Below are 25287 nucleotides of genomic sequence, written 5' to 3' on the forward strand. Positions count from 1 at the left end.
CAATAGGATTGCATAGAGTACCAAAATAAATGCACACATGTATGGACAATTGATCTTTGACAAAGTTGCCGAGCAATGCAGTGGAGAGTCTTTTGAACAAATGATGCTGGGACAATTAGATGTGTGCGCGTGCATGCTCATGCTCACACACACACGGAGATGAACTTTAACCTGTACCTTGCATTACACGCAAAAATTGACTCAAGATGGACCAGAGACCTAAATACTAGACTTAAAACCATAAAACTTCTATAAGATAAGGCCTTTGTGACTTTGGGGTAGACAGAGAGTTTTTAGATGACACCAACAAGCACAATCTGTAAAAGAGAAAATTGGTACACTCAATCATTAAAATTTAGAATTTCTGTAAAAAATAAACACTGCTAAGAAAACAAAAAGGCAACCGACACAGTGGGAGAAAATATTTGCCAAGCACATGCCGGACAAAGGTCTTATATCTAGAATATTTAGAGAATTCTTACAACATAAGAATAAGAGGGAAACTCAATCATAATAAGATGAGGAAAGGTTTGAACAGGCACTTCACCAAAGAAGATATACAGGAGGCTAAGGAAGACATGAACACACACTCAGCGTCACTAGTCAGGGAAATCTACATTAAAACCACTGTAAGATTGTACTATACACTTACTGTAGTGGCCAAAATTCAAAAGGTTAACCATGTTAAGTGTTGTCAAGAATGCAGAGCCACTGGATCTGTCATATACTGCTGCTGGGAACATAAAATGGCATAATCACTTTGGCAGTTTGGTAGGTCCTAAGTGAAGTATACCTTTATTGTATTATCCAGCCTTGCTATTCTTCAATATTTACTCAAGTGAAAAGTATGTCTGCAGAGAAAGCTTTATGCGCAGTATCCCTGTTATGTTTTAAATATGCAGTAACAGTCATGCGTTGGTCCTCAATGCAACAATGTTCAGCAGTGACAGGGTTGTGAAAACACTCACTGCATTGATGGATGGATCCATTGATGAGTTGATAGCTGTATGGGCTCTTTGGGGGCACGCCTTTACAAGCTGTACATTGTCCCTGATGTCTGTCTCTCTCTTTTCCCACCCCATGTGCTATGAGGCTCATGTATTATGTACATGTAACAACTCCTCTAGGGTTCAGCAGACATTCTGCAGGATGGCTTCTTAAAATGTTTCTTCCAGCAACATCTGTCGCACTAAAGACTCTTCTTGTCTTAGAAGTCTCCCTCTGATTTTATAAACTGATTCCCTGATGTGTTTTGAGAGCACACTGCTCTAGCCCTTCAGTAAGGTCCTCACGCCTTTTTACCACATTGTCTACGGGCACTTTTTCTGAGTGATGACAGCATCATCTCCATTGTTGCTACTGTCACAACCACCTTGCCTCAGAACCGTTTCAACTGTTTCACCACTGGTCAACAAATCAACAACCAACAGCTTCGCTATCCACTCCTTCCAGTTTACTGACAATTCTGAAAGTATATTTTTTGCATAAGGTCAGACGTCACTTTTTCCCACCTGACACTAAAGCCTTCACAGTCACCACCTTGCTCATCATCATCATTGCCAAACATACGGCAGACCAGAGGCTGTGAGGACATTCACAACTGTGACTTTCGTCACTGTGCACCCTCAGTGCTAAGCCCCCTTTGAGACCTGTTGAGCCTGCTGCTAGCACGCTGCTCTGGACATGCTTTCATGTTTATTCTTCATGGATCTAAGGATACTGTTGTCATATGGGTGATTTCATTAAGTCACATTTTGGTACAGTACATGACATCAAAATTATTTTGATGAGAATTTCACCAGAAAGATGAACAGAATGGTTGTTCACGAATAACAAAATCCTCCAGTCTTCATTCGGTCCAGCTTTGCTGCACTGTGCATGAGGCTCTAGTACACAGTGTTTGGGAAGCAGTCAGCAAAGCTGTCCCTGCTGATCCACGCCTTTTCATAGCATAATGGACCACTAAGAAATTCTCTCCCTTAAAATAGCAAGGACGCAAGCTTCTTCCTATCCCAGCAAATTTACATTTCTGGGCATCCCCCCCCGCCCCATGAGCACAACCAGCTCACTTATTCAGCCCCGGGACTCTTAGTTCTTGTAGGGTCCTTCCATCACCTCTAGACAGTATCTTTCTGGGCCTACAGCGCAAAGACATTGAAGTTTCCTCAGCACTGTAGACTTGTATCAGCTTGTCCTAAGTGGTGATCTTAGCAAATTTATCAAGGAATCGCTTCACTTTGTAATCAGAGCTGCTTTATCACTATTTTGTTAAATGCTGCGTCTCTTCTTAAATTTCCCCATTTAATGCAATTATAAAATAAGTAGGTTCAAGTCAATGATTTTGCTACTCTTATTCCTCTTCTGTCTTTTATAAATTTATTTCTTTTCAATTAATTATACATTCTTATGAAATTTCTCTTAAATATTGCTTTGTTAAACATTCTTTATTAGCACCTGAAGGTTACAGTATACATCCTTAGCTATTACCATGTGCCCACTTTTAGTATTTTTACTGTTTCTATAGAAATGAAAGAATCTTACAAAAATATATATAACTCTACTCACTCCTTTTCCATTCCTCCTGTGATACCTGTCATATATTTACACACACGTTTATTATAAATGTGACAAGACTGTTTTTATGTTAAGGATATTATTGAACACCTCGGGTACTTGCTTTTCTTCCTGTGTTCTGCTGTCTGCTGGGGCATCACTACTCTTAGCCTGAGGCACTCACTGGTATGTTCATTTATAAGCAGTTCTGCTGATGAATTCTCTCAACAGTTTTTTGTTTGAAAATTACTTATTTAGCCTTCAATTTTGAAGGATATTTCCACTGGGGAAAATATTATAGTTGGTAAGTCTTTCTGTTTTTTTCTTTAGGATTTCATTTTATTTCACATTTTAACAATGTCTTTCCAATATCTCCTGGCTTCCATTTCTTTTAAAGCAAATTTAGCAATTAGTATGACTCATGTTCAATTGAAAGTAATATCGCACATATTTTTCTGGCTATTTTTTAAGTTTTTGGATTGTTTGGTTGGTGGGTTGGTTTTTCTTTGGCTTTTGGAAATTTGGTTAAGTGCCTAGTTGTGGTTATTCTTCCTGGGCTTCACTGGAACCTTTGAATTTGTGAGTTGAAACCTATGGACTTTTTATGACACATCCTCAAATATTGAATCCACTCCATTTTCTCTCTCTCTACTCCTTCTGGAATTACAAGTACATACATGTTGGATATTTTTAGTGGACATTTTCTTATCCTACGTCCAGTTTGCTGTATGTTTCATGTTGACTTTTTCATTGAAGTATTCTGCATTACACTCATTTATCTCCTGCTGTTTAAAGACATTCCTACGTGGCCTGAGTTTGAGATAGTGTATTTTTTTAATATCTAAGATATTAATTTGGCTCTTTCTTAGACATTCTAATTGTTTTTTAAGTTCCATATACTTTCTACTATTTTAGCCAAATTTTCATTCTTTTCTTTTATGCAAAAATAGGTATTATTTTAAATGTTTTGTTACTGTACTGTTACAGCTTTCTGTACTGTTAATATTGTTCTCCTTATTGGATTCAGAGACATCCAATTTTTATTACCTTCCTAGTAAGAAAATAGTTTGACACAGTTATTCAAGAAAGTACATGGCAGGGGCCTGGGGATTTAGCTCAGCGGCACAGCGCCTGCCTGGCAAGCACAAGGTCATGAGTTCGATTCCCGGTACTGGAAAGAAAATATAAAAAAAAAAAAAAAAAAAAAAAAAGTACATGGCAAAAAATCAAATAATATGCCAATAAGAAAAATTTCTTAAAATGTTTGTATGCTTTAATGTATTAAATTAATTTCTAGGAATATAATTATTAGAAATCAGTAGATGTATGAAAACTTGTCTGAGAACGTCTATCTTCACTGGCCCACTGCTACTACAGTAAAAAATAGAAAGCAATCTATGTGTTCAATAAATGAATCAAAAAATACATTGTGATCTACTCTTATGATATACAGTTGGTCAGAACAGTGACATTTTAAATAATTACTGAAGGACAAAGGAATGCTCATGATTACATGGTAGAAGAAGTGTCTGGCTCTAAACTGTGTGAATGTACATGAATTTGTCTACAACCATACATTAGCTGGGTCGCTCTGTCCTTTTAGTATAAAAGTAAGTTGGTTTTCAACCCTTTTTACAATTCTCTGAAAAGAGCAAAGACCTCCTCAAGATTACCAGAAACTATTAGGGATTCGTGTTTTTTCCTGACATTTAGGATTCTGACATTTTTATCCTACTAATGTCTCATTCTCATTTGCATATACTTCCTATTGATCTTTTCTTCTGTCTACTGCACATAAACACAACTGGGATAGAATATATTAACATTTGTCTGTCAGTAGGTTTGTTAGGATTTTTAAATATTCAACTATTTTTATTTTACTCATTATTCTTTCAACATTTTTATAATAACATTATTGAATTTTATTGTACTGATCTACTGATAGGTTCATAGATGTATGGGCTATTAGGAGGTGGAGTCTTGTTGAAGCAAGTAGGGCGCTGGGGGCCTGAGTTTGAAAGATGTATCTTGTCCCTTGCCCCTCCCCCACCCTTCTCTCCTCTCTCTTCTCCTGCCCTCTCCTCTTCTCTTCCTCTCTTTCTCCCTCTCTCTCTCCTTTCTCCTTCCTAGCTGCAATGAGGTGAGTACTCTCCTCAGTCATATGCTCCAACCATCATGATATTCTGCCTTGCCTTGGGCCCAAAGCAATGGAACCAGTTGACTATGGACTGAAACCCCTGAAAATATTAGCTGAAATAAACCATTCCTCCTTTAAGCTTATTTTCTCTGATATTTTGTCACAGTGACAAAAAGCTGACTACCATGACTTTCAAACTGGAAACAACCCAAATGTCTACCAAGAGATGAATGAATAAGTCCATTATCGTATATGTATGCAATGGAAAGCTAGTCAGCAACAAAAAGGAATGAACTGTATACTCATCAGTATAAGTAAATCTACACTATTGTTTCAATGCATGTGTCCCTCCAAAATTCACATTAGAACTTGAACCCAAAAGTAATGATACAAAGAAACAGGGGCTTAGCTGAATGTAGTTCTATGACCCTCTCATTCTGGCTACTTGGAAAGCGGAGGCAGGAGGATTGCAAGTTTGAAGTCAGCCTGGGTAACTCAGAAAGACCCTGTCTTAAAATAAAATTAAAAAGAGCTGGGAATGTAGCTCAGAGGCGGAGAGCTTCCCTAGTGTTCACAAGGCCCTCAGTGGTTCAATCACCAGAACTGCAAAAGGAGAAGCGGGGCAGCCTTTGGGGAAATGATAAAGGCACAAGGGCACCGCCCTCATGAATGGGATTATGATCTTATAGAAGAGGTTTCAGAGAGCTGCCTGGCCTTTTCCCCCTTCCATCTCTTCTTCCACATGCCGATGAGGTGTTTATCCCTTTGTGCCCCTTCAGACCAGGGGAGATGCAGCAAGAAGGTGCCATCTATGAAGCAGAGAGACGCATTCACCAGCCACTGAATCTGCCATCCCCTTGATCTTTCAGTCTGCAATGTGTGAAACAAATAAATATATCTCTGTTCTCTATCAGTCACCCAGTGCTCAGCTACTTTAACTAGTTAAAATGGCTGAGCCTGGGTAGTTTCTGAGTTATGGAGGCTGGGGAGTCTCAGATCGAGGCATTGTCATTTGGTGTCTGACAAAGGCCTTCTCACTGCACCCTCCAGAAGGGAGGGACACTCTTCATAGGTGAATTACCCAAATGACTAGGGGCCTCCATGCCGGGTGTGAGGGACAGGCTCTCGAGGCCTAACCACCTCTCAATCCTACCACATCAGTGACACCGGAACTTGGCAGGGGACGCCTTTAAACAGTAGCAGCGCGTGGCCTCAGGCGTTTGAGTATAGCAGCACAAACAGACTAAGAAAATCTCTGCATCATTTTGTTGAGTGAAAGGAACCAAACACGAAAGAACATGTATTATATTATTGCACTTATATAAAATTCTAGAAAATACCAACTACCCTGTAGCGACAGCGAGCAGATCAGTGGTTCCCTGGGGATGGGGAGGAAGGGAGGGGGAGATTAGGAGGGGCTGAAGAAACTTTGATGGTAATGAATATGTTTATCACTTTGTTTGTGCTGATGGCTTCATAGTAGTATGCGCGTGTGTGTGCCTGTGTGCGTGCATGTGTGCGTAAGAGAAAGAATCTTATCAAATCATGTGCAATTTATTGTATGTCAAATATACCTCAATAGATTTGATTCTTTTTAAAAAGAACACCTACAAGTAAAAAGACAAACAACTGCATAAAATTGGGCAAATTACTTGAATAGACACTTTAAAAAGAAAAGTACAGAAATGGCCAGTGAGAACATAAAAACATACTGATGTGATTAGTCATCAGGGAAATGATCATTGAAATCATAATGAGATACCACTTTACACCCACTTGAATGGATAAAAATAAAGGCTGACAACCCCAAATGTTAATGAGGATGAGAAAGAAAATGAATGCTCATACATTTCTAGTGGGAATATAAATTGCACAACTACTCTGAAAAACATTCTGGTTGTTTCTAATAAAACATACAACTATCTTATGACGTGGCAATTCCTCTCCCTGCTATTTACCAAGAAAGATGAAAGCATATGTTGACATAAAAGTGCGTACATGAATATTTATATAGTAGCTTTGTTTATAATAATGAAAACTGGAAATAGTTCAGGTAATAAATTGATGAATTAATAAAAGAACTCTGATGTTTCTATACAATGGGAAATTACTCAACAGTGAATGGAAAGGAGCACAAACAGGTTTAACAACTTTAAGTCTCAAAAACATTGTAGTGGAAAAAAGAATACAGACATAAATAGAACATACTATGTGATTCCATTCATATGGAATAGTAATTGGGCAAATAGGCAAAAGTAATCTATAGTGGGAAAAATCGGAACAGTAGTAGCCTCTAGGGAATGTGGTAGAGGTGGACTGGAGGGGGGGCACAAGAAAAATTTCAGAGCTGTTGGTAATGTTCTGTATCTTGATAGGGACTTGGCATATGCATTTGTCGGAACTTACTGTATAGGGCACTTAAGATCTGTGCAATTTGCTAAATGTAAATTATACCTTCAAAAAAAACCTTCAACAAATGTTGATCTCGAGTTAGTGTTATGTGTGCTGAAGTGCTTAGAGGTGAACTGTGCCTAAAGTGTGGTGATATCTTGTGTCACCACACTTGAAGTGCTTCAGTAAAATACAGACACCCACACACTGAAGCATAACGCTGATTGTAGACTACTAGTGATTGGTACATGGGAACAAACCTTTCGATTGTTCTGTATATGGCAAAGCTTTCATAATAAAATGTAGAGGCAAATGAGAGGAATGTTCTCTAATGAATAAAATTGTTATTAGAATAATTAGGAAATAGGTTACAATCATTATTGCTAATAATGCATGAAATAATGCTTATTAATAGAAATGAAGAAAAGAAGCTGAACCGGTCCCTCAGCACAGCTCAGTACTGGGCTCCCTCTCTCCAGCCCCTCCCCCGCCTTGCTCATGGCACACCAACTGCGCTTTCCTTTTGATTCTGGAATATGTCAAGGTTAGCGTTTGTACTTTTGTCCGTGAGTGCTCTGACTTCACTGCAGCCCGCCCCACAAGCCCCACCACCACTCGGCAACGTCACCCCAAGTGACATTCTTTCAAGTTTTCACCAGTCTTCCTAGGTGTTCAGCGTTGATTCTTGCTTCTTACTGGCTTTCTGAAGCAATCAGAATCTTCAGGTAAGTAGTAGCTTGTTTCCCCTGGCTTAGCCGAGTGCAGGGCTGTAATATAGTCTTAGGTTTCTGGTGACTGGGGAAACAGAAGAATCATCTGGAAGTGGCTGTCACCTGCTTGCGGTGCCTCTGACCCCAAGGATCCTGTGTTTTTCCTGTAGAGTAAGACCTGCTTTTTTGAAATTAAAGCAAGGACTTATTTGTTGGTTGTGCCCCGCAAACGCACACATACATACTGCATGCTCGCAGTGCGTGCCCCTTAGGACAGGGCTGAGGTCAGGATTGCTTAGAGCTGTGGCTCCCTGTCTGGGCTCAGGGCATGGCTGTGAGGAGTTCTAACTCTGAGCGTGGCCCTCTGCCCTTCACCTACGCCCCGTAGCCCACCACCACCCTGAAGGCGCCCAAGGGAGAGCAGTCCTTTCCATCCCTCATTCTCTCCTTCCTCTGCGGGACCATTTGTTCGCTCGTCATTCATTCATCATTGGTGCACTCATTCCAGTTTGCCTTGCTCGCGGGTCCGGCCGCCCCACCTCTCCGCCTCGCTCCGCCCCATCTCCGCCCCCTTCCCTCCCCGCCCCCCTTTTGGACCAATCGGGACTGGCAGGCCGGGCGGGGTAGAGTCCGGGGCGGAGCCTCACTTCCCCAGTACCCCCGGCAGCGCCCACGGCTCCGGAAACGCGCCGCGGGGCTGCTGGGCTCTGCCGGGCTCGGGCGGCGGCTCAGCGGCGCTTCCTGCCACGCCGGGCCTGCTAGGGCCGGGCCAGCTCCCCTCTGCTGAGGGCCGCCTCCGGGCCTGGGTGAGCGTGCCTGTCGCCGGAGAGTGCGCGGGCCAAGTGCTGGTGCGGGCGGCGGGAGGGACGGGCCGTGCGAGTCTGAGTGGTCCGAGTGATCGCGAGGGAGGCGGAAGGATGTGCGGGCCGGAGTGAGCGTGCGGGACCGGCAGCGGGAGAAGGTGCTGGGGCTAGGGTGAGTGTGCGGGCCGCGGGGAGAGAATGCGGGGGAGGGGGCGTCTCAGCCACGCGGCGGGCCCTTGGCAGAGGGGGCCGGGTCCCTGATGGCAGGGACCACGAGGCCCGAAGGCCTTCCCCGGCGGGCAGGGGGCGGCGGTCAAGGGCGGGAATCGCAGATCTGTGGAGGCCTGCACTACTCCAGGGAGGACGCTACGGGGTGGAAAGCAGTCGGGGGTGAGAAAGAGGACCCCCTCAGAGCCCCAAGTGCCATGGAGGCTGAGGGGAAAGGACATGGGGAGCCTTAAAGGACTTGTCTCCAGTGGGGGGAGGGACTGCACCCCTGTCACTGACGCTGGTGGCGGTTCGTGCTGAGGGCGTCCCTCCTTTGCGTTTGGGTGAGGGTCGAGCCTCAGCTAGGCAGAGATGGGATTCTATAGGTTGTCTAGCGCCACGAAGAAGTGAGCAGCCCCTGCTTGGTGAAGAGAGCCCAAACCCTGTCCGAGGCTTTTTCTCTTGCACTGTGGAGGTCCCCGGTCTCCCGCTGCGCCCCCCCCCCGCCCCCTCGCCTTCAAGTCCTTTGCTGTCCCTCCAGTCTCTATTTGGGTGATTAATCACACGTCTTCACGCCATGGGTACCCTCACTGGCCTGCTGCTCAAAGCCCAAGGTCTCTTTCAGACGCCACCCCACCCCCCGCCCCCTGTTCCTGGCCCTCTTCCCAGAGGTCCCACCCCGTTCAGACACCTTCCAGCCAGCCTTGGCCAGGCCAGGCCAGTGGCCTCTCTCCAGTCTGATCAGTGAAACATTTCCTCCTCAACCTCAGCCCCAACATTTTCCTGGGAAAGCACATTTCAGAGGGGATTGCTGGAATGGCACCTCCTCCGGGACAGGGACCAGTGCTGCCCCAGCCCCTCCCCCCTTGGGCCTTTCTGTACAAGCAACTTGCACAGTGTCTGGCACGGTTTGGTGCATTCCCCAAAACTGTTCCCAGCTCTATATTTAGAAGCCTAAGGAACAGTGATTTCTACCCTTCCATTGGTGAGAGACCCCTGAGAAGATCTATTAGAAAGTGTGATGCCTCTTCCCACAAGTCTGACCCGCATCACGGCTCCGTGGGCTCCCATCTGAGGAGGCTCTTTCCCAGGAGCCTTGTGTGATGTTAGCTAGAGATGACAGAGCGTACACATGCTAGTGTCCACATCAGGAGTCCCCTGGAGGACTTGTTGGAAAATGCAGATTCCTTGGCCCAAGCTAGACCTGCTGCCACTCTGCCACTTGAGTTCTTGCTGAACTCCAAACCAGGTTCCTGACCCAGTGACCAAGCTCTTCCAAAGCTGCCTGGGCTCCGTGAATGACCCAGGGCCCCTTGAGATTTGTATGGCATCCCACATCACACCCAGTTTAGAGTCTAGGCAGGATAGCCTCAATGAGGCCAGATTTACAATTTATTTTGATTTTTAGTAAGATGCCACGCGTCTTCTTGGGGAAATGGGAACATAAACCTTTCCTCAATTAAGTACAACAAACACTACAAAATCTCCTTCTGGTCTACCTTCTGGCTTTTTATAGAAGGGAAAGAAGATGGAAACCTAAACAGAGAAAGACAGGTGCCCAGGCAAAGTGAGAGAGGAAACAGATGCCTTCCCACCCACACACACAGAAAAAGGCACACACAGACACAAATATCCCAAGAGAAACAGACTTTCCTGGTGAGACACCCTCTCTTTTGGCCCGTTAGGATTTTGCAACTTCAGTGTAGCAGTCAGCTTGCACAGTATGGGATGGGCCCCAACCAGGCCTGCCAGGTTGAGAGAAGGTCAGGTCCAGGGCCCAGCACACTGCTCACATCTTGGGCTGGTTGGGGACCTCAGGCACAGCCCGCCCTGCCACTGAGCACTTACTCTGCAGCCGGACAGGTTCCTGGAAGGTACACATGAGTCTGCTTCTGTTCACGTGGATTATTTCAACCCAACAGGTTGGACCTTGTCTGCTGGACTACTCACTTGGAGTTGTTCTGAGACATGATGAGTTACCCTTGTGTGCCTCCTTTGGGTAAGTCTAGGTGTTTGCAGACCATGTCTGCTGGCCATAAGTGGGCCCAACAGTTAGAAAACCCATGGGTGGGAGCACAAGTTGGTGAAGAGTGTTCTTCTGGTTCTGGAAGCTCTTACATTTCCATATATGCAGCTGCTGCTCAACTGTCTGCCCAGAGACAGTTCCCACAATTGTAGAGACTCAGCTCAGGGGAGAGAAGGTACCCAGTAAGGAGAATTAGGAATCCAGGTGATCAGCACTGGGTGGGGGAGCTAGATCTCTTTGTGAGTATTTCCACCCTTCCATGCATATTTGCTCTGCCCCAGAACTAAACCACACACTGCAAGCCACCTGTTGTTTTCTGGCTAGACTCATGCTTCATGGCCTGAGAACATTCTGCTACAGGTCCTTATTTAGGAACTTAAGGAACTCCAGATGTTTGGGACACACCTTGGAAACTTCTAGAAGCTCCCAGGTAAGTGTCCTTTGGGTGGCCTTGCTGCCCCTCCCCTCCCCCACTGCCCAGGGAAGGACAGCACCTCCCCAAGGAGGTTGCTTGGCTATTTTATGATGCAGGCCGCTGATGGCTGATCCTTTAGGCTCAGAAACTACCTTTAGTGGAAGCCACATCCTGAGGATATCCTAAGCTCAAAGGTGACGAGAAGCCACTGAATTATCCCCCCATTTTTCTGACATGGGTTGGTTTTTGTCACTGTTGAATTCACCTCTCAATTTCTGTTCTTTCAGACCAAAGTAAAATGGTTATTTTCTGGGTGTCTTAGTGTTTCTGATTCCATGCAATAAACTGAAGTAAGTTGGTTGCCTAGCCTTGGGATCTGTAGCACATGGCAGGAAGGTTGTTTCACTTGCACCAACTCTCAAGTTTAGAAAGTACACGTTTCCAAATTGTCTGGCAGCAGGTGAGCACGGGCACCACTGTGCTGCACGTCGTCGAACAACAGCAAATACTTGTTAAACAGCTGCAGCACACACAGCACTTGGCTAGGTCCAGTGTGGAATCCACAGTTGACCTTGGCTGGGCCTGTGCTCTTTGGAAGTTGATAGCTTTTAGCCCGTCTTTAGGTCAAAGAAGGAGTTGGAGATTTGTCTTCCCATAGTGTTTTTCTCTGCTTCCATTTCCTGGTTGTAAGTAGGAGTATACTTTGCAAATCCAGGTTGTGCTCTTCTGGTCTGAGTGAAAGTGCTGTGTGTTCAAGGTCAGCAGTACTCTCTGTGCCCATTGGGTACACTACAGTGAATTTCATGTTCTATCTGGAATTGCTTTGACCTTGATCTCCAACCCATTTCAGAAAGCAGTGGACACCTGCGATTGTCACTTTTGTTATAACATCCAGCTTCTTTTCCAGATTAGTTCCACCATTTTAAAGTAGAACAGTTGTGCAGTGTGGATTCTAAGTGATCCGATTGCCCTCAGGATTGATGATAATTTTATTTTTAACTGCAGAGGGGATTAATGTATGTTATCTTTTTTCTTAATTATCTTCCTTCACTTCTCATGAAGCTCTTTTACATGGTACACTCAGTTAATTATGTGGAGTTGAGCTTCCTTTTCTAAAAGTATAGCCTGCTTTTCTCCTCCCATTCATATGAGTACCTTCTAAATTAGCTCTGTGTGTCTGAGCTCCGGTACTGTGGATGATGATCACATGGGCATCGAGAGCTAAAGGGCTCTCAGGCCAAATCCCTTGGGACAGCTGGTCCAGGAAGGGCCACTCCTATTGCTTAATGAGAAAGGACAATTAACAATTCATTTAGGGGTTGTGGCTCCAGAATTTCAACAGTTAATCATGCCAGTTAAGTGAAAACACTTCGGTAAGGTTCGCTCAATTAAATGGAACACTTCAGGAGGATTTGGTCAATTAAAAGTAGGTGGCTCAGAAGAATGTGTGTGTGTGTGTATGCGCACGCGTGTGCGCACACACATGCACGTGCAGTGATATTTTTCCTGAGCAAGAGAGAGAGAAAAGAAAGAGGGGGAAGGGAGAGGGAAAGAGAGTGATGTATGTGTCTTGTGTGGTGAGGGTTTCAAATGGAATGTTAATAGGGTGGTTTAAAGGCTGCCCCCAACCCCATACATACCATGAGGCCTCCAGGATTCCCACCACCAGCCCATGTTCTGGTGTTGCCTGGCTTTACGGGGTAGCATATTATGTCTTTCTACTCTGGTATTCAAAAAGTCTCAAGTCTTAGGAGCCGGACCTTAAGTAAGCCACTTAACTTCATGGTCAATGGCTTCCTTCTCCATAAGAGAGACGTGGTAATAACCGAAGGTTGTGATAACGAAATTATGTGAAAAGAGTCACACAGCCGTAAATATTCATTCCCAGTGCTCTGCAAGTAGAAGTCCTCTGCTCCATTCAGCCATGCCGCGACACATTGCACATATATGCCAACTTGGTGCCGAGAGCAGCCGAGGACTCGGGTGACCAAGAAAGCCAAAGCCCTGTCCTGTTAGAGCTGATTTTTTCCTGGGAAAAGGAAGCAATTTCATAGAAGAAGATTTAGCAAGTAAAAGTGTTCTGGATAGGTAGGATAGGGGTAGAGGATGAAGAGGTTCAGGGGAGACATTAAGTTGAGCCCTTATTGGAAGGTGCCTCCTAGGACAACTGTGGGGCCGGGATTATTGGCAGGTGCGCAGGCCGTGAAGGCCACAGCCTTGGCATATCCAGAACTGCATGAAGGCCAGTGTGTCTGGATGGAGTGACTGAGCTGGGACAGGGCAGGATCTGTGATTGCTGAGCTGGGCCAGTGCCTTGTAAGGGAGGCGAGGGCTTAAGTCAATGACCCAAGGGCAGAGAGAAGAGGTTTGTAACAAATCTTTTACAAAAAGTACAGATAGGACATGTGCCCTCCTTTCTGTTCCATTTGGCAGCCAAACATCAATTTCAATTGGAAATTAATTTTTAAATAAGTTGTGTAAGTAATTCATGACCAGTTTATTTTATATTGGAAGGAAAACTCAAACTGTTTTGTTTATATTGGAAGGAAAACTCAAATGAATGTGTATCCATCAGGCCAGAGAAGCCCTGTCCTGGTGACACTGGGACATTAGAGGGAGGGCTTCCCTGCTGAACACCTGTAGATGAACTTAGAAATTGGGGGAGCACCTGTGCTGGGATTTTAGGGCCAGCTGAGGCCTTCTGCCCGTGTGCACTGTACTGGCAGCTTGCAGGGAGGACCCTGGGGGTCTGTCTTGAGGCTTCCTGGCTGCCTCCCTTTGCGGACGGCCCTCAAATTCCCACCAGCCCTTGTTCTCTGTGCTTGCTTTGCCCATGTGAGCATCCCAGAAAACGCTGGTCTTTGGAGCCCAGCTCGGTGGCTGCTGCCCATATCCTCCCGCGTGCCCGGCACTTCCCCATCTACACTGCCCAGCGCTCTTACGCTTGTTCTTCTCTGCTGCCAGGGGAATACAGCCTGCTTACTGCACATTGGCACGAAGAAACAAAAAGCAGGCCCTTCCAGACCCTGACTCTGCCCGCGGGGCTGTGCGCATACCGAGCGGCCGGTGTGCTTACTGTAGCCGCAGCTCACTTTCCATGGGTTGTCTCTCTGAAAAAGCAAATATACGCTTAGTGGTCTTCTTCCTTTCCTTTATCCTCTTTGAGTTTTCAGTGAAGAGTTATTATGGCTGCCTGCATCTTCCATGAAGAATTCATATTTTTGTAGTCTGCACGTTGTTCTACATTGGTCACCTGTTGAATTTATAATTAAATCCTTCAGTTTCCTTCTTACCCTGAGTTCTAGGGCTACACAATAGTATCTTCAGAGCTCTGAGTCACATTTGTCATTTACTCTCTCCCCCTGCATACCTTTTATATGACCCTGGGATTTTTTTTTTTTTAACTCTTCCTATTGGTTATGGTATATGGTGTTCCATCCTTTCACCCTATCCATGTCTTTATCTTTAAAGTTTCTTATAGAGAATACGTAGTCGTCTTGTTCTTTTAATATAGTCCAACATCTGTCTTTTGATTAGTGTTTAGTCCATTTATATTTAACTTAATTATCCATGTGGTTGAGTTTAAGCTGCCATCCCATTATTTATTTCTGTTTGTCCCATCTGTTCCTTTTTCCTCTATTTTTCTTCTTTTGAATATTTTTAATGCTGTATTTTATCTGTTCTATTGGCTTACTAGCATGCACCAGAATATTGTTTGTTAAAGCACACAGTCATATGTTTTACTTCTGCATTTCATAAACCTCACATTACTCTGTTACTATTTTTGCTTGAAGTAGTCAATTATTTTTTAAAGATTTGAAACTGAAGAAAGTAAAAGTGTTGGCCATTTCCCTGCATATTTATATTCCTGATGTTCTTCCTACCTTTGGGTAGACCCAGCTTCCTATCTGGTTTCATTTTCCTTGTACCTGAAAAACTCCCTTCAGTGCTTCTTTTTTTTTTTTTTTTCATCACTTTCTTGGTTGGTTGGTTGGTTTTTTGCAATAAGGTCTTGCAGAGTTGCCCAGGCTGGACTCAGACTTCTGCTCCTTCTGCCTTCCAGAGTCCTGCAATGACAGGTGTGCGCCACCGCACCTGGATCTTGTATATTTCTTAGGGTACAGAACTCTTGGTGACAAATCCTCTCGGCTTTTGTCAGACAAATATTTGTTTGCTTTCATGTTGATGCTTATTTTCCCTGAACGTAGATTTTTAGATTGACAAGGCTTTTTTCTTTGCAGCACTTAGACGTGTCATTGTGCCGTTTTCTGGCTTCAAATGTTTTCCCGTGGGAAGTCACCGTCTTATCTATTGTTTGCTCCTCTGTGTACAGCTCCACCTCTTTCCTCTGGCTACTTTTGTATCTTTTCATCACTGGTTTTCAGAAGCTTAATGACAATGATGTGCCTTTCTCTGTGAAATTCGTTGGAGATCATTTCTAGTGCTACATCTCCGAGTTAACTAATCTTTTTTTCAGTGTCTGATCACATGTAGTGAAATTTTTACTTTAAACGTAGTTTTCACCACCAGATGTTCCATTTGGTTCTTTTTGTATCTTCTATTTCTAATCATACTCCTACCTTTCTTTCAGTCCTTGTACATTAGTTAAATTGTGTTTTCTTGTTTGTGCGTTCTGTCGTCAGTTGTTATAGATGTTTCTGTTATTCTCCTTGCCATAGGAGAATAACATTTTTGTGCTGCTTAGCATTTCAGTAATTTGGGAGTGCATGTTGTCACTATCAGGGTTATGTACTTGAGCATCTGGACTTTCGAGGTGGATCACCACTGTCTCTTTAAGGCCTGCTTTTTAAGCCGTTGCAGGGCAGGTCTTTGTCCCTTTGCTTGTAAGGACAGAACCTCCTTACTGGTGAGACACACACAGCCCCTCCGTATTCTCTCCTGAGTGTCCCAGGTCATCATCAGACTCTAGACTGGTTGGGCAGACCTGGAACATCTGCCTACCTTTGTGTATCCTGGGAATTGTCCAGCTGATAGCTTCCCAGCCTTTCTTTTCTGGCCCTTGGAACTTCCACTCTGCTTACATGGCTTAGCCACTAGGAAAGAGTCAAGGGAAGCTTCCTGCAGATCGCCCGCAGCTCTTTTCCTGCACAAAGCACTCTGTGCTGGAACCCCCAGCCACCCTGAATCTTGGTGGGGGTCCCCACAACTTGTTGAAGCCTCTAAACTCTGTTCCATTTCACCCTCCTTACACTCTCAGCTCGCCTCCGTTGTTTCTCCCAGGGATCGTGAGCCTGTGCTTCCCGCTGTCCAGTGACTGAAAGCTGTTGTTTCACGTGTGTTTTGTCCAGTTTCCTACTCAGTTATGGCAGAATGTGAAATCTGTTCCTTGTTACTCCCTCATGGTCATACTTGAAAGTGTCTCCTCAAACCTTTGAAAGTAGCATCTTCAACTTTATGTAAAAGCCATGGTGGAGCATCTGGGTTTTGCGCTTCTTGAGCTGGTATCAAAACGCTTCCCTTTCATTTAATGCTGAGTCAAACGGCATTGACGTCAGAACATGAACTGTGACTGTTTCTTTGAACCACTGAAGCGGGAGGCCCGTAGTGCACAGACGTCTGTAGTAAGATCTGAAAGCATTTCACGCATTTTGTAATTGGAAAGAAAAGGATAACATTTCATTGTTCTTCAGATCTTTTCTTTAGCAACTTAGTGTTTGAAGATCTTTTCTTTGAGGCTTGTTTTTGCAATTGTCTTGGGCAGATTTCCATTCTGTTGACTATGTAAAAGCAAGGTCCTCACCTGCAGCTGCCTTTTTTACCTGGTCAATTGGTTCAGTGGACAGTGGCTCTTAAGGGCACCCGGCTGGTGAGGACAGCACCAAGGTGGGGCCTGCTTTTTGCTGCCTCTTCACTCTAGTGGCCTGAGCCACCTTTGCATCACCTTCTGGGGAGCCAGAAAGGCCCCCACATGTCCCAGATGTTGCTTCCCGGATTCTTTTGGGCTCACTTCTGTCCCGTGGTCTGCTTGTCTCTGAGCATCGTCTCGCTGTCCTTGGCTCTCTGGCACAGCTGTCTCCGGCTCTGCCTGGGCTCACATGTGTTTGTCCTGCCTTGGCCCCTCCGGCCTGCCTGGACTAATTCTTCCTGCTGTTGGAGGTATGTTTTCTAAGCCTGCCATTCAGCCAGCACGTGAGAAAAGACTCGAGAAGATTTAAAACCAGGGAATAAGAAACACCAGTCTCATCCTAGGGGACCCAGAGGTCGTGCTGTTGTCACTCATGCCTTTTTTCACTTTCCTTAGCTCCACCTGCTCCCCAAGGTCTTGCCCTTCCCCAGGATGGAGCCCCGGGAAACCAGGTCCTGGCAGTCCCTCTTGAGATGCCGGAGGCCCAGGTGAGCTGTGCTTCCCTCTGCCTTGCTTGGGACTCTGTCACTGCTCCCTGATTCTGGCCTCGGCCTCTGCCTCTCGCCCAGCATGACATGTGGCAGGATGTGAACCCTGGCTGCTGCCTTCCTTCCTACCCTCTGCTTCTCTCCTGGAGGCTGCCAAGGAATGGATACCCACTGGGCTTGCAAGGCCCATCACAATACAGGTGGGAGAGCTGAGTTGCCCTCTTGCTGCGTGATTGACCTGAGGTCCTTTGGGCGGAGAGCGGGAGGCCAGGGCAGCAGCCCAGGTCTCCTGGTGCGCGGTCATGTTCTTTCTCCAGGACTTCTCGGAGATTGTGGTTGGAGCTCCACATTAGCAACACACGTGCTCCAGGCCCTCGCCTCTCACCCTTGGCATGACTTGTGCCACCCCTGCCTCATTGTAGACTAGATGGAAAGCCAGATTATCCCTCGGAATTCTTTCAGGACTTGGCGCCATCTGATGATGCGGTGCAGTACCTCACAGAAAGGGAGTGGTTGAAGCTGGACCCTGAACAGAGGACACTGGCTTATTACGGGAACGTGACCTCCGTGGGTAAGGCTGCCCCCAGCCCTTCCCTAGACTCACCACCTGCTGGGACTAGAGCTGGGAGGGGGACTCGTCTTGTCCCTAAGTTATAGGGAAAAGCAGAAGTACTACCACGTTTGACATCTCTGATTGGCAAGAGCTCCTCTGATTCTTCATTGGTAGAAAGAACCCACCTCAGTCTTTTACTAGAAGGAAATTGGAACAAACCTGCCACTATACCTAAGAATACTTTTTAAGCCACAAATGATACAAATTGCATGGCCATTTGATTGGTGTTCGCTGTTGAGAGAGGTGGACGTAATCAAGCTCTCTTGTCCACCCTTGGGGCCCTGCGTGGGGGGCAGGGTTAAGAGAGAGTGTGTGAGAACTGTGGAAGTCCCCAGGTCTGGGATGAGCATGAGGTTCAGCATGTGGGCACTGTGGGGTGGAAAGCAGGATAAGGGCCAGCTCCTCAGAGTGGCCACCTGATGTGGCACTGGAGCACCCCCAAGGGATCCCAGAGCCTGGCTTCCTCCCACCTCCAGAAGTAGCTGGACCTTGGGAACTGCACTGGCTCCCCTGGAATCATCTGCCTGAGGTCACAGCCAGCCCAATCTTGGAAAGCCTCACTTGGTTCCTCCATTCTGATGTGCTCTGTGCCACCTCTGTGACCCACCTCTTTTCCCACAAGCAGGAGTGCCTGTTTTGGGTACTACCTTGGTCTCCCACCTGGCGCAGGGACAAGTACTGTTGGTGTCAGACCCATCCGTTGGCACGGATCAAGCTAAGCACCCCGGTGAGTGGAAAAGAAACCTAAATGTGCAGAAATTGGGGGGGGGGGTGGGCAGTGGAGCTGCTGTGAGGTTCCAGTCGCAGTTCAGGAAGGCTCAGCTGAGCTCTTGGGGTTGAAGTTAGGATTGGGAGCATCAGCTGAGCCTGTGGGACCTGGGACTAGGGTTCGGGGAGGGGTTGTGGCTATGCTTCCGTGGGACTTCTTCCTTAGGGCCCCTTCAGTAGGCAGAGTCCAGCAACCAGCCTCTCCAACCGTTCCCTCTGGTGCTTGCTCAGCAGCTGCAGCAGGGGGACAAGGCTTATGGACAGGAGTCACCCTCCTTCCTGTGCCCTCTCATGTTTGTCCTTTCAGGGAGCACCTCTGTGACCTGCCACCGGACAATGGGTGAAGAAACCCAGCCACAGGAGATGGCATCCGTGAGCACCCCCAAGGCCAGTGACCCCAACACGGAGGTCAAGCAGATCAGGGACTCTGAGGGCCGGGGAGGGAGCCCACAGGATCTGCCCATAGAGCACCACTTCGCATGTAAAGCGTGTGGGGACACCTTCCGGTTGAAAGTGCTCCTGGTGCAGCACCAGAGGGTTCACAGTGAGGAGAAAGGGTGGGAGTGTGGCGACTGCCGGAAGGTCTTCAGGGGGGCAGCCGAGTTCAACGAGCACAGGAAGAGCCACGTGGCCACTGAACCCCGGCCGGGCCCCAGTTGGGCCCTAGAAGAGGCCGTGGCAGAGAAAAGGGAGCAGCTGGAGAAGGAGACGATGCCCTTTGAGTGCGAGGAGTGCGGGAAGAGGTTTAAGAAGAACGCGGGCCTCAGTCAACACCTGCGCGTGCACAGCCGCGAGAAGCCCTTCGACTGCGAGGAGTGCGGGCGCTCCTTCACGGCGCACACCCTCCTCTTCCGGCACCAGAAGCTGCACATCGCCGAGAAGCCCTTGGCGTGCAAGGCGTGCAGCAGGGATTTCCTCGATCGCCAGGAGCTGCTCAAGCACCAGCGTATACACACCGGCCACCTGCCGTTCGACTGCGACGACTGCGGCAAGTCCTTCCGCGGTGTCAATGGGCTGGCGGAGCACCAGCGCATCCACAGCGGCGCCAAGCCCTACGGGTGTCCGCATTGCGGCAAGCTCTTCCGGAGGAGCTCGGAGCTCACCAAGCACCGACGCATCCACACAGGCGAGAAGCCCTACGAGTGCGGTGAGTGTGGCAAGGCCTTCCGCCAGAGCTCCAGCCTGCTGGAGCACACGCGCATCCACAGCGGCGAGCGGCCCTACGTGTGCGGCGAGTGCGGCAAGGCCTTCCGAGGCCCTTCCGACCTCATCAAGCACCGTCGCATCCACAGCGGACTCAAGCCCTACGAGTGCGACAAGTGCGGCAAAGCCTTCCGCAGGAGCTCGGGCCTGAGCCGCCACCGGCGCATCCACAGCGGGGCGAGGCGCTGCGAGTGCAGCGAGTGTGGCCGCGTGTTCAAGAGGCGCTCGGCGCTGCAGAAGCATCAACCCACTCATCAGGAGTAGGGGGCCGGTCCCCAGGGGCCGATGGCGAGGTCAAAGGAGATGAATAGTTTTGTAGCGCTCATCAATGTTATCGTCTGAGAGGTTGAAGCGATTTTTACTACCACCAGCAATTCCTAAGTGTCCGTGTTTCCCATTATGCGGAGAGTAGCTTTTCCCATCTTAACTTAGCTCAGCTAGTTTACCCGGCAGGGTGCCTTTAAGGTGTTTCAGCCCTCACGTCTTGAATGACGAGAGACACGCAGCTGGAGGATGCAGCCAGGTCCTCTACTCCAGGCTCTGTCCCCGTGGGAAACAAAGGATGGCATCGGTACAGTGCAATCCCAACACTCCCAAAGAAAGAAAAGATTGCCCCAAAAGTGTTTGGCCTACTTGAATTCATAAATTTTTAGGGATGTAAATAGAATACTCAAATGTCTTATAATATTTAATTTATTAATTTAGTTATACATGCATCTTGTACATCGCATATGATATAGAATAATATATTAATCTAGAAAATACTCCTTTTGTGCCACACTCCATTTCCTGAATGGTTTTATTCCAACAACTGGTGAATTGTGACCCCGCCATCTTGCCCAACACGAGAACCCTGTCAGTCACCAGTCTTGGCACATCTGGTCACTTCTGTCCAAGCTTTGCATGGTAGCACTGTGATAATCCTCACGTAAGGCTCCCACTAGAAATTTCCTCCCAAGCCATAAGAACACATTCATGGAATATCAGGAGAGTTGTTTTGTGTGTTTTTAACTAGTCCTGTAACTCTGCGACATAACCACTTAGGGTGGTGCTTTTTCAAATGACCTTTTAAAAGGCTGGGTTTTTTGTTGTTTGGTTTTTTGGGGGGTTTTCCGTTTTTGTTTTTTTAGCATCTAACCCATCATGCTCCTGGTAAAAATTAATCTAGGTTAAATGGTTTTTTGCCTCTTTTTTCCTTAATCCAATTCCATCTGGTGACTCCTGTACCTACCCAAAATAAACATCGGTCGGTGGTGTTCAGCCTGATGGGTCTTATCCCCAAGCAGCACCATTGTGTTGAAAATGAAGTAGGTGAGACAGGGGCCCCAAATAAGAGGGTGTCTCCAAGACTCAAGAGTAAGGCGGCACCTCCTTGATGGGACCAAGAGCCTGTCCCAGTATCGGGCCTCGATGGTACTTCTCCAGCCCTCCAGCTTGCAGCTCTGCCCAGTGGGGGGCAATCCCAGTACCTACCTCCCAAGGGTGTCAGCAGGACAATGGCAATGCCTGCCTGGCGTGAAGGTACACTCCCAGTGAAGGTCATCCACTGTCATCATCACAGTTATTGCTGCCATTCTGCAGCTTATTAATGCCACATGTGGGGATGGACCCCAGGCCTCCTGACTACTAGTGTCATCTTTTTTTCATGTGACAACCTAAATACTACTTCTGGTTTCTTGCATGCAAATGTACGTTCATCTCCTTTGACTGTTTATCAAATTACCTTTGGATATACTGACTTTATATAGCAGTTCTTTCTATATCAATTGTGGTGTTCTCTTTTCCAGTTTCATTGCTTTGCTCTTTGTAGCACTTTTTATTACATTTTTGTTGTGCAAGCTTTTGACTTTTACATATCCCAGCATTCATTTTGTAGGTCGTAACTTTCATTGCTTCAGTACTTAGACATGATGACATTTTCTTCTAGAATTTTAGTTACAAACAAAAAGTTGAAACCCTGCCCACCGGAAGGTGAATGCACCAGGTGGGTGGGCCAGATAAGAATGGGCCTGTGGAACAGGGCCCATTCTTCATTCAGATGCAGACTCTGCATGTATCTGTGGGCGCTTGACTATCCAACCCAGCCACTGAGGCACACTGGAGATACGCCTGTCACAGATTCCGCAGAGCACTCTGACTTTCATGGGGAGAGCCCCAGCCACCAGCAGTGAGGCTTGGCCTCACCTGGACCAATTGGATGGTACACGCTGGGTCTGGCAGCAGCCAGCCCACCTCCAAGCTCCCAGGAGCCTTGGCAATGAGTTCAGTGACTGAGCAGCAGATCCAGCCAAGCACCATCTCCTCAGCCACAAGAAGACTCGCCTGACTGCTCTTCCTCCCAGCGAGTGCCTCTGGAATGAGACAGATCCATTTGGTGGCCTCTGCTTTGGGCAACTATGGAGTGATTTGCCCACCTGTGCTGCGGTCACCTTCCGAAGCCACATCTAAGATGAGCGACAGAACAGAGGTTTGGAGAGGAACTGTGTCTCTCTGATGGCCTGTGTGTCATTCTGACAGAAGCTGGCTGCGCAAGGCCGGGTGCAGAATGAGGCCCTTCTGGTGGCTCTGAGGAATAGAAACAGGAGCTGTCCATCCTGGTGGCAGCCTCTCCCAGGAAGAAGAGCAGCGAGAGGTGGCCAGGAAGCTGGCCATGCCAGGCCTGTGGCATCACCTCCCAGCTCTTGTGCTGCAGCAGCAGGGGCAGGGGGGCTGGAGGCCAGGGCCTGCTGCAGAAATGCAGGCACAGCCAGGAAGGGCCTGCCAGGCCCCTTCTTGGGAAGCAAGGTCTCACAGTGATCCCTGTGACCTTGGCCAGAAGGTCCTCCCCGGTGGCCCCCAGGCCAGCACTGTGACCCTATGGGATGTCTCCATCCTGACCTCCAGGCCGGAGAGAAGCCAGCAGTACCCGTTACATAGTGATTCCTTTGCTCTGGGCTCTGTTCTTGCAGTAGTTGTGAATCTGTCTGAACTCACTGCTCTCTCCAATCAGTTTTCTTTTTTCAAGCTCTTAGGACATGTTTTGTACATCTGTCATTGGATAAGGAATATTGACGTGTACCAGGCCCAACTCTGGGCAGTTTACCTTGAAGGATTCTGCCGTTTCTTTGACCATTCAATGGGTCATTTGTCCAGCTGGATCTGAAGGATTCCACTGAAGTCTAGATTGGCATTAAGTCAGCCTGTAGGATAGAGGTCACTGCTCCCCCTGGGACATGGCACCTTGACTTCCCTTCTTGCCTTCCTTGGTACGATTTTTCCACTTGGTACTTTGTTCTAGTTTTGATTGTATAATTTTCTCTCAAACAAATCCTCATTTAGAGATAACACTAAAGATTGTGTCTTTTCCTTCACCATTGACATATTGGCTTTCCACAGTGTGAATGGTGAAATCCACACTCTCCACACACAATCAGTGTGTGACTTCTCCATGTGTCCTGTGGTTTCACCGCTTCATCTTCTGCCCCAAACACGGAGGAGGTGGATTTCCTTGGATAGTCCAGGTGTGCTGCTCTGTCAGGGCAGATGCAAGCAGCTGTCCTGTTGTGTTTGTCTGTGCTTTCTTGTATCTACCTCATTTCACTTTGCTTTCTAACCACACATATTCCTATTGCAAGGGTAACAGAAAGAAGCTGGGGTACATGGAATTGTGGCTTTTGGTAGAAATATTTCCTTCTTACCACAGTAAAAAAGAACTCTTCAATTGCTTTTATTAGCATTTTGGATACTTGCTGAAATTTTCAAAAGAAAGGAATTGTTTACCATTTTTACTGCTTCCTGTGTAGTCCCCACTCTTGCATCTCTGCAACAATCGCTACCTGGCCACATCTTCCTGCTGTGGTATTGGCATTTCGTGTGCTTGGTTTTATGGCCACAGTGGCAAGGTGCAGTGTCTGCCCTGCCCGCATCCCAGGGCTGTGGCCCTGTTGCGTACCATGTGACTTGCCACCCTCTCTGGGCTGCATTAATTAAAACAGAACCAAATGCCCAACCCAAGGGCAACAGCAGTCCGCAGAGCTGGCTGGAGACAATGGACCTTGCCTTTCAAGTCTGAGGAAAGCGAACAAGGAAACCGGCACTTGCAGTTGGATCACAGATGGAGCCACACACACAGTATGTAGAACAGTTGCCCCTGGGGGAGCACCAAGCTGAAGATCTCTGGGCTTCTGCCAGGCTGCCCAGCACTGCCTCCCTCCCACCACCCGAAGGGAGGCCTGACTGTGTTGTGTTCTTGGGCTGCTGGCGACTGCCTCTGTCAGTCCATGTGTCCCCAGCAAGGACCTGCCCCTTGACTTGAGCCAGCTTAAGTCTCTGCTTTTGCAACTTGTCCAAGAGCCAATTACATTACACTGGCCATTTGGCTGCTTTGTGAGAAGGATCACGTTGCTGGCCTTCCTCGAATTCTCCCCAGCCAGCATCCCTGGCCCAAGTCCCACCTGGCTGTTGTGACACGTGTTTAAATGCGATACCGTATTGTGTTCACTACGATGGGTGAAAATCTATGCCGTCTGTCTCAGTGAGTTTAACCAATGACTTTCTGTGTGCGTATTGCTCCTTTCCTGAACCGGCGTTCGACCATATGATGAGTTCATCACAGCCCACCCTGTTCTCTCTTTTGGAAGTGTTTCACTGTTTCCAGCAAATCCGTCAGATTGAAGAATTGATAACACCTTTCTTAATAGTATACTTACATTCTATAGTTTTCATTGTGTTGATTCGGGGGTTTATTTTCAAAACTAGAAATGGTCTCTTGACACTTGACCCTCAAGGTAACCTGCACACCTCTGAGAACAGTAGCTGCGTCCCATCCCAAGTGGTGGATGCTCTTTTGTTGGTGCCCCCGGATCTCACGACTTAGTCTGTTTTCTGGCAATCATTATAATCAGCCTTGCACTAGAGCTGTTTGTGGACTTGGCTTCTCCTCTCTTCCACTCAGCCCTTCCCCATCCGTTAGATTGTGAGCTCTTAGAAGACAGGGGTGGCACTCATATCTGCTCCCCTACCAAATCTAGCACAGTGCCTTGCATCGAGTAGATTTCAATAAATATATGTTAAATGGCATTGGTCTTTGACTTATTTTGTTCAAGATTGGTTTATCAGTTCTTCCCTT

The 25287-nt window shown here is 47.0% G+C and overlaps 1 protein-coding gene across 5 annotated transcripts; it reads left to right on the forward strand.

Annotated features, from left to right (window-relative positions):
* Positions 1 to 8466: 8466 nt before the first annotated feature.
* Znf275 (zinc finger protein 275) lies at positions 8467 to 25238 on the forward strand. 5 transcript variants are annotated; one of them, XM_005414109.2, is made up of 6 exons: positions 8467 to 8766; positions 10724 to 10800; positions 17505 to 17596; positions 18059 to 18167; positions 18832 to 18936; positions 19285 to 25238. In XM_005414109.2, exons 2-6 carry the CDS (start codon positions 10770 to 10772, stop codon positions 20442 to 20444), a joined length of 1497 nt encoding a protein of 498 aa, XP_005414166.1. In that variant the 5' UTR covers positions 8467 to 8766; positions 10724 to 10769; the 3' UTR covers positions 20445 to 25238. The 5 variants fall into 5 exon arrangements, with proteins under 5 accessions (XP_005414166.1, XP_013365168.1, XP_005414165.1 ...); XM_013509714.1 differs by having other exon boundaries at positions 18835 to 18936; XM_005414108.1 differs by having other exon boundaries at positions 8467 to 8597.
* The last annotated feature ends 49 nt before the right edge of the window (positions 25239 to 25287 follow it).

Source organism: Chinchilla lanigera, unplaced genomic scaffold, assembly GCF_000276665.1.
Source record: "Chinchilla lanigera isolate Chin_1 unplaced genomic scaffold, ChiLan1.0 scaffold00179, whole genome shotgun sequence".
Classification (NCBI taxonomy): Eukaryota; Metazoa; Chordata; class Mammalia; order Rodentia; family Chinchillidae; genus Chinchilla; species Chinchilla lanigera.

Coding starts and splice junctions, on each gene's coding strand:
- Znf275 (XM_005414109.2), top strand. CDS start 10,770: ATGATGAGTTACCCTTGTGTGCCTCCTTTGG. Junction 17,597..18,058: donor TTGAGATGCCGGAGGCCCAG/GTGAGCTGTGCT, acceptor GAATTCTTTCAG/GACTTGGCGCCATCTGATGA. Junction 18,937..19,284: donor GGATCAAGCTAAGCACCCCG/GTGAGTGGAAAA, acceptor TTGTCCTTTCAG/GGAGCACCTCTGTGACCTGC.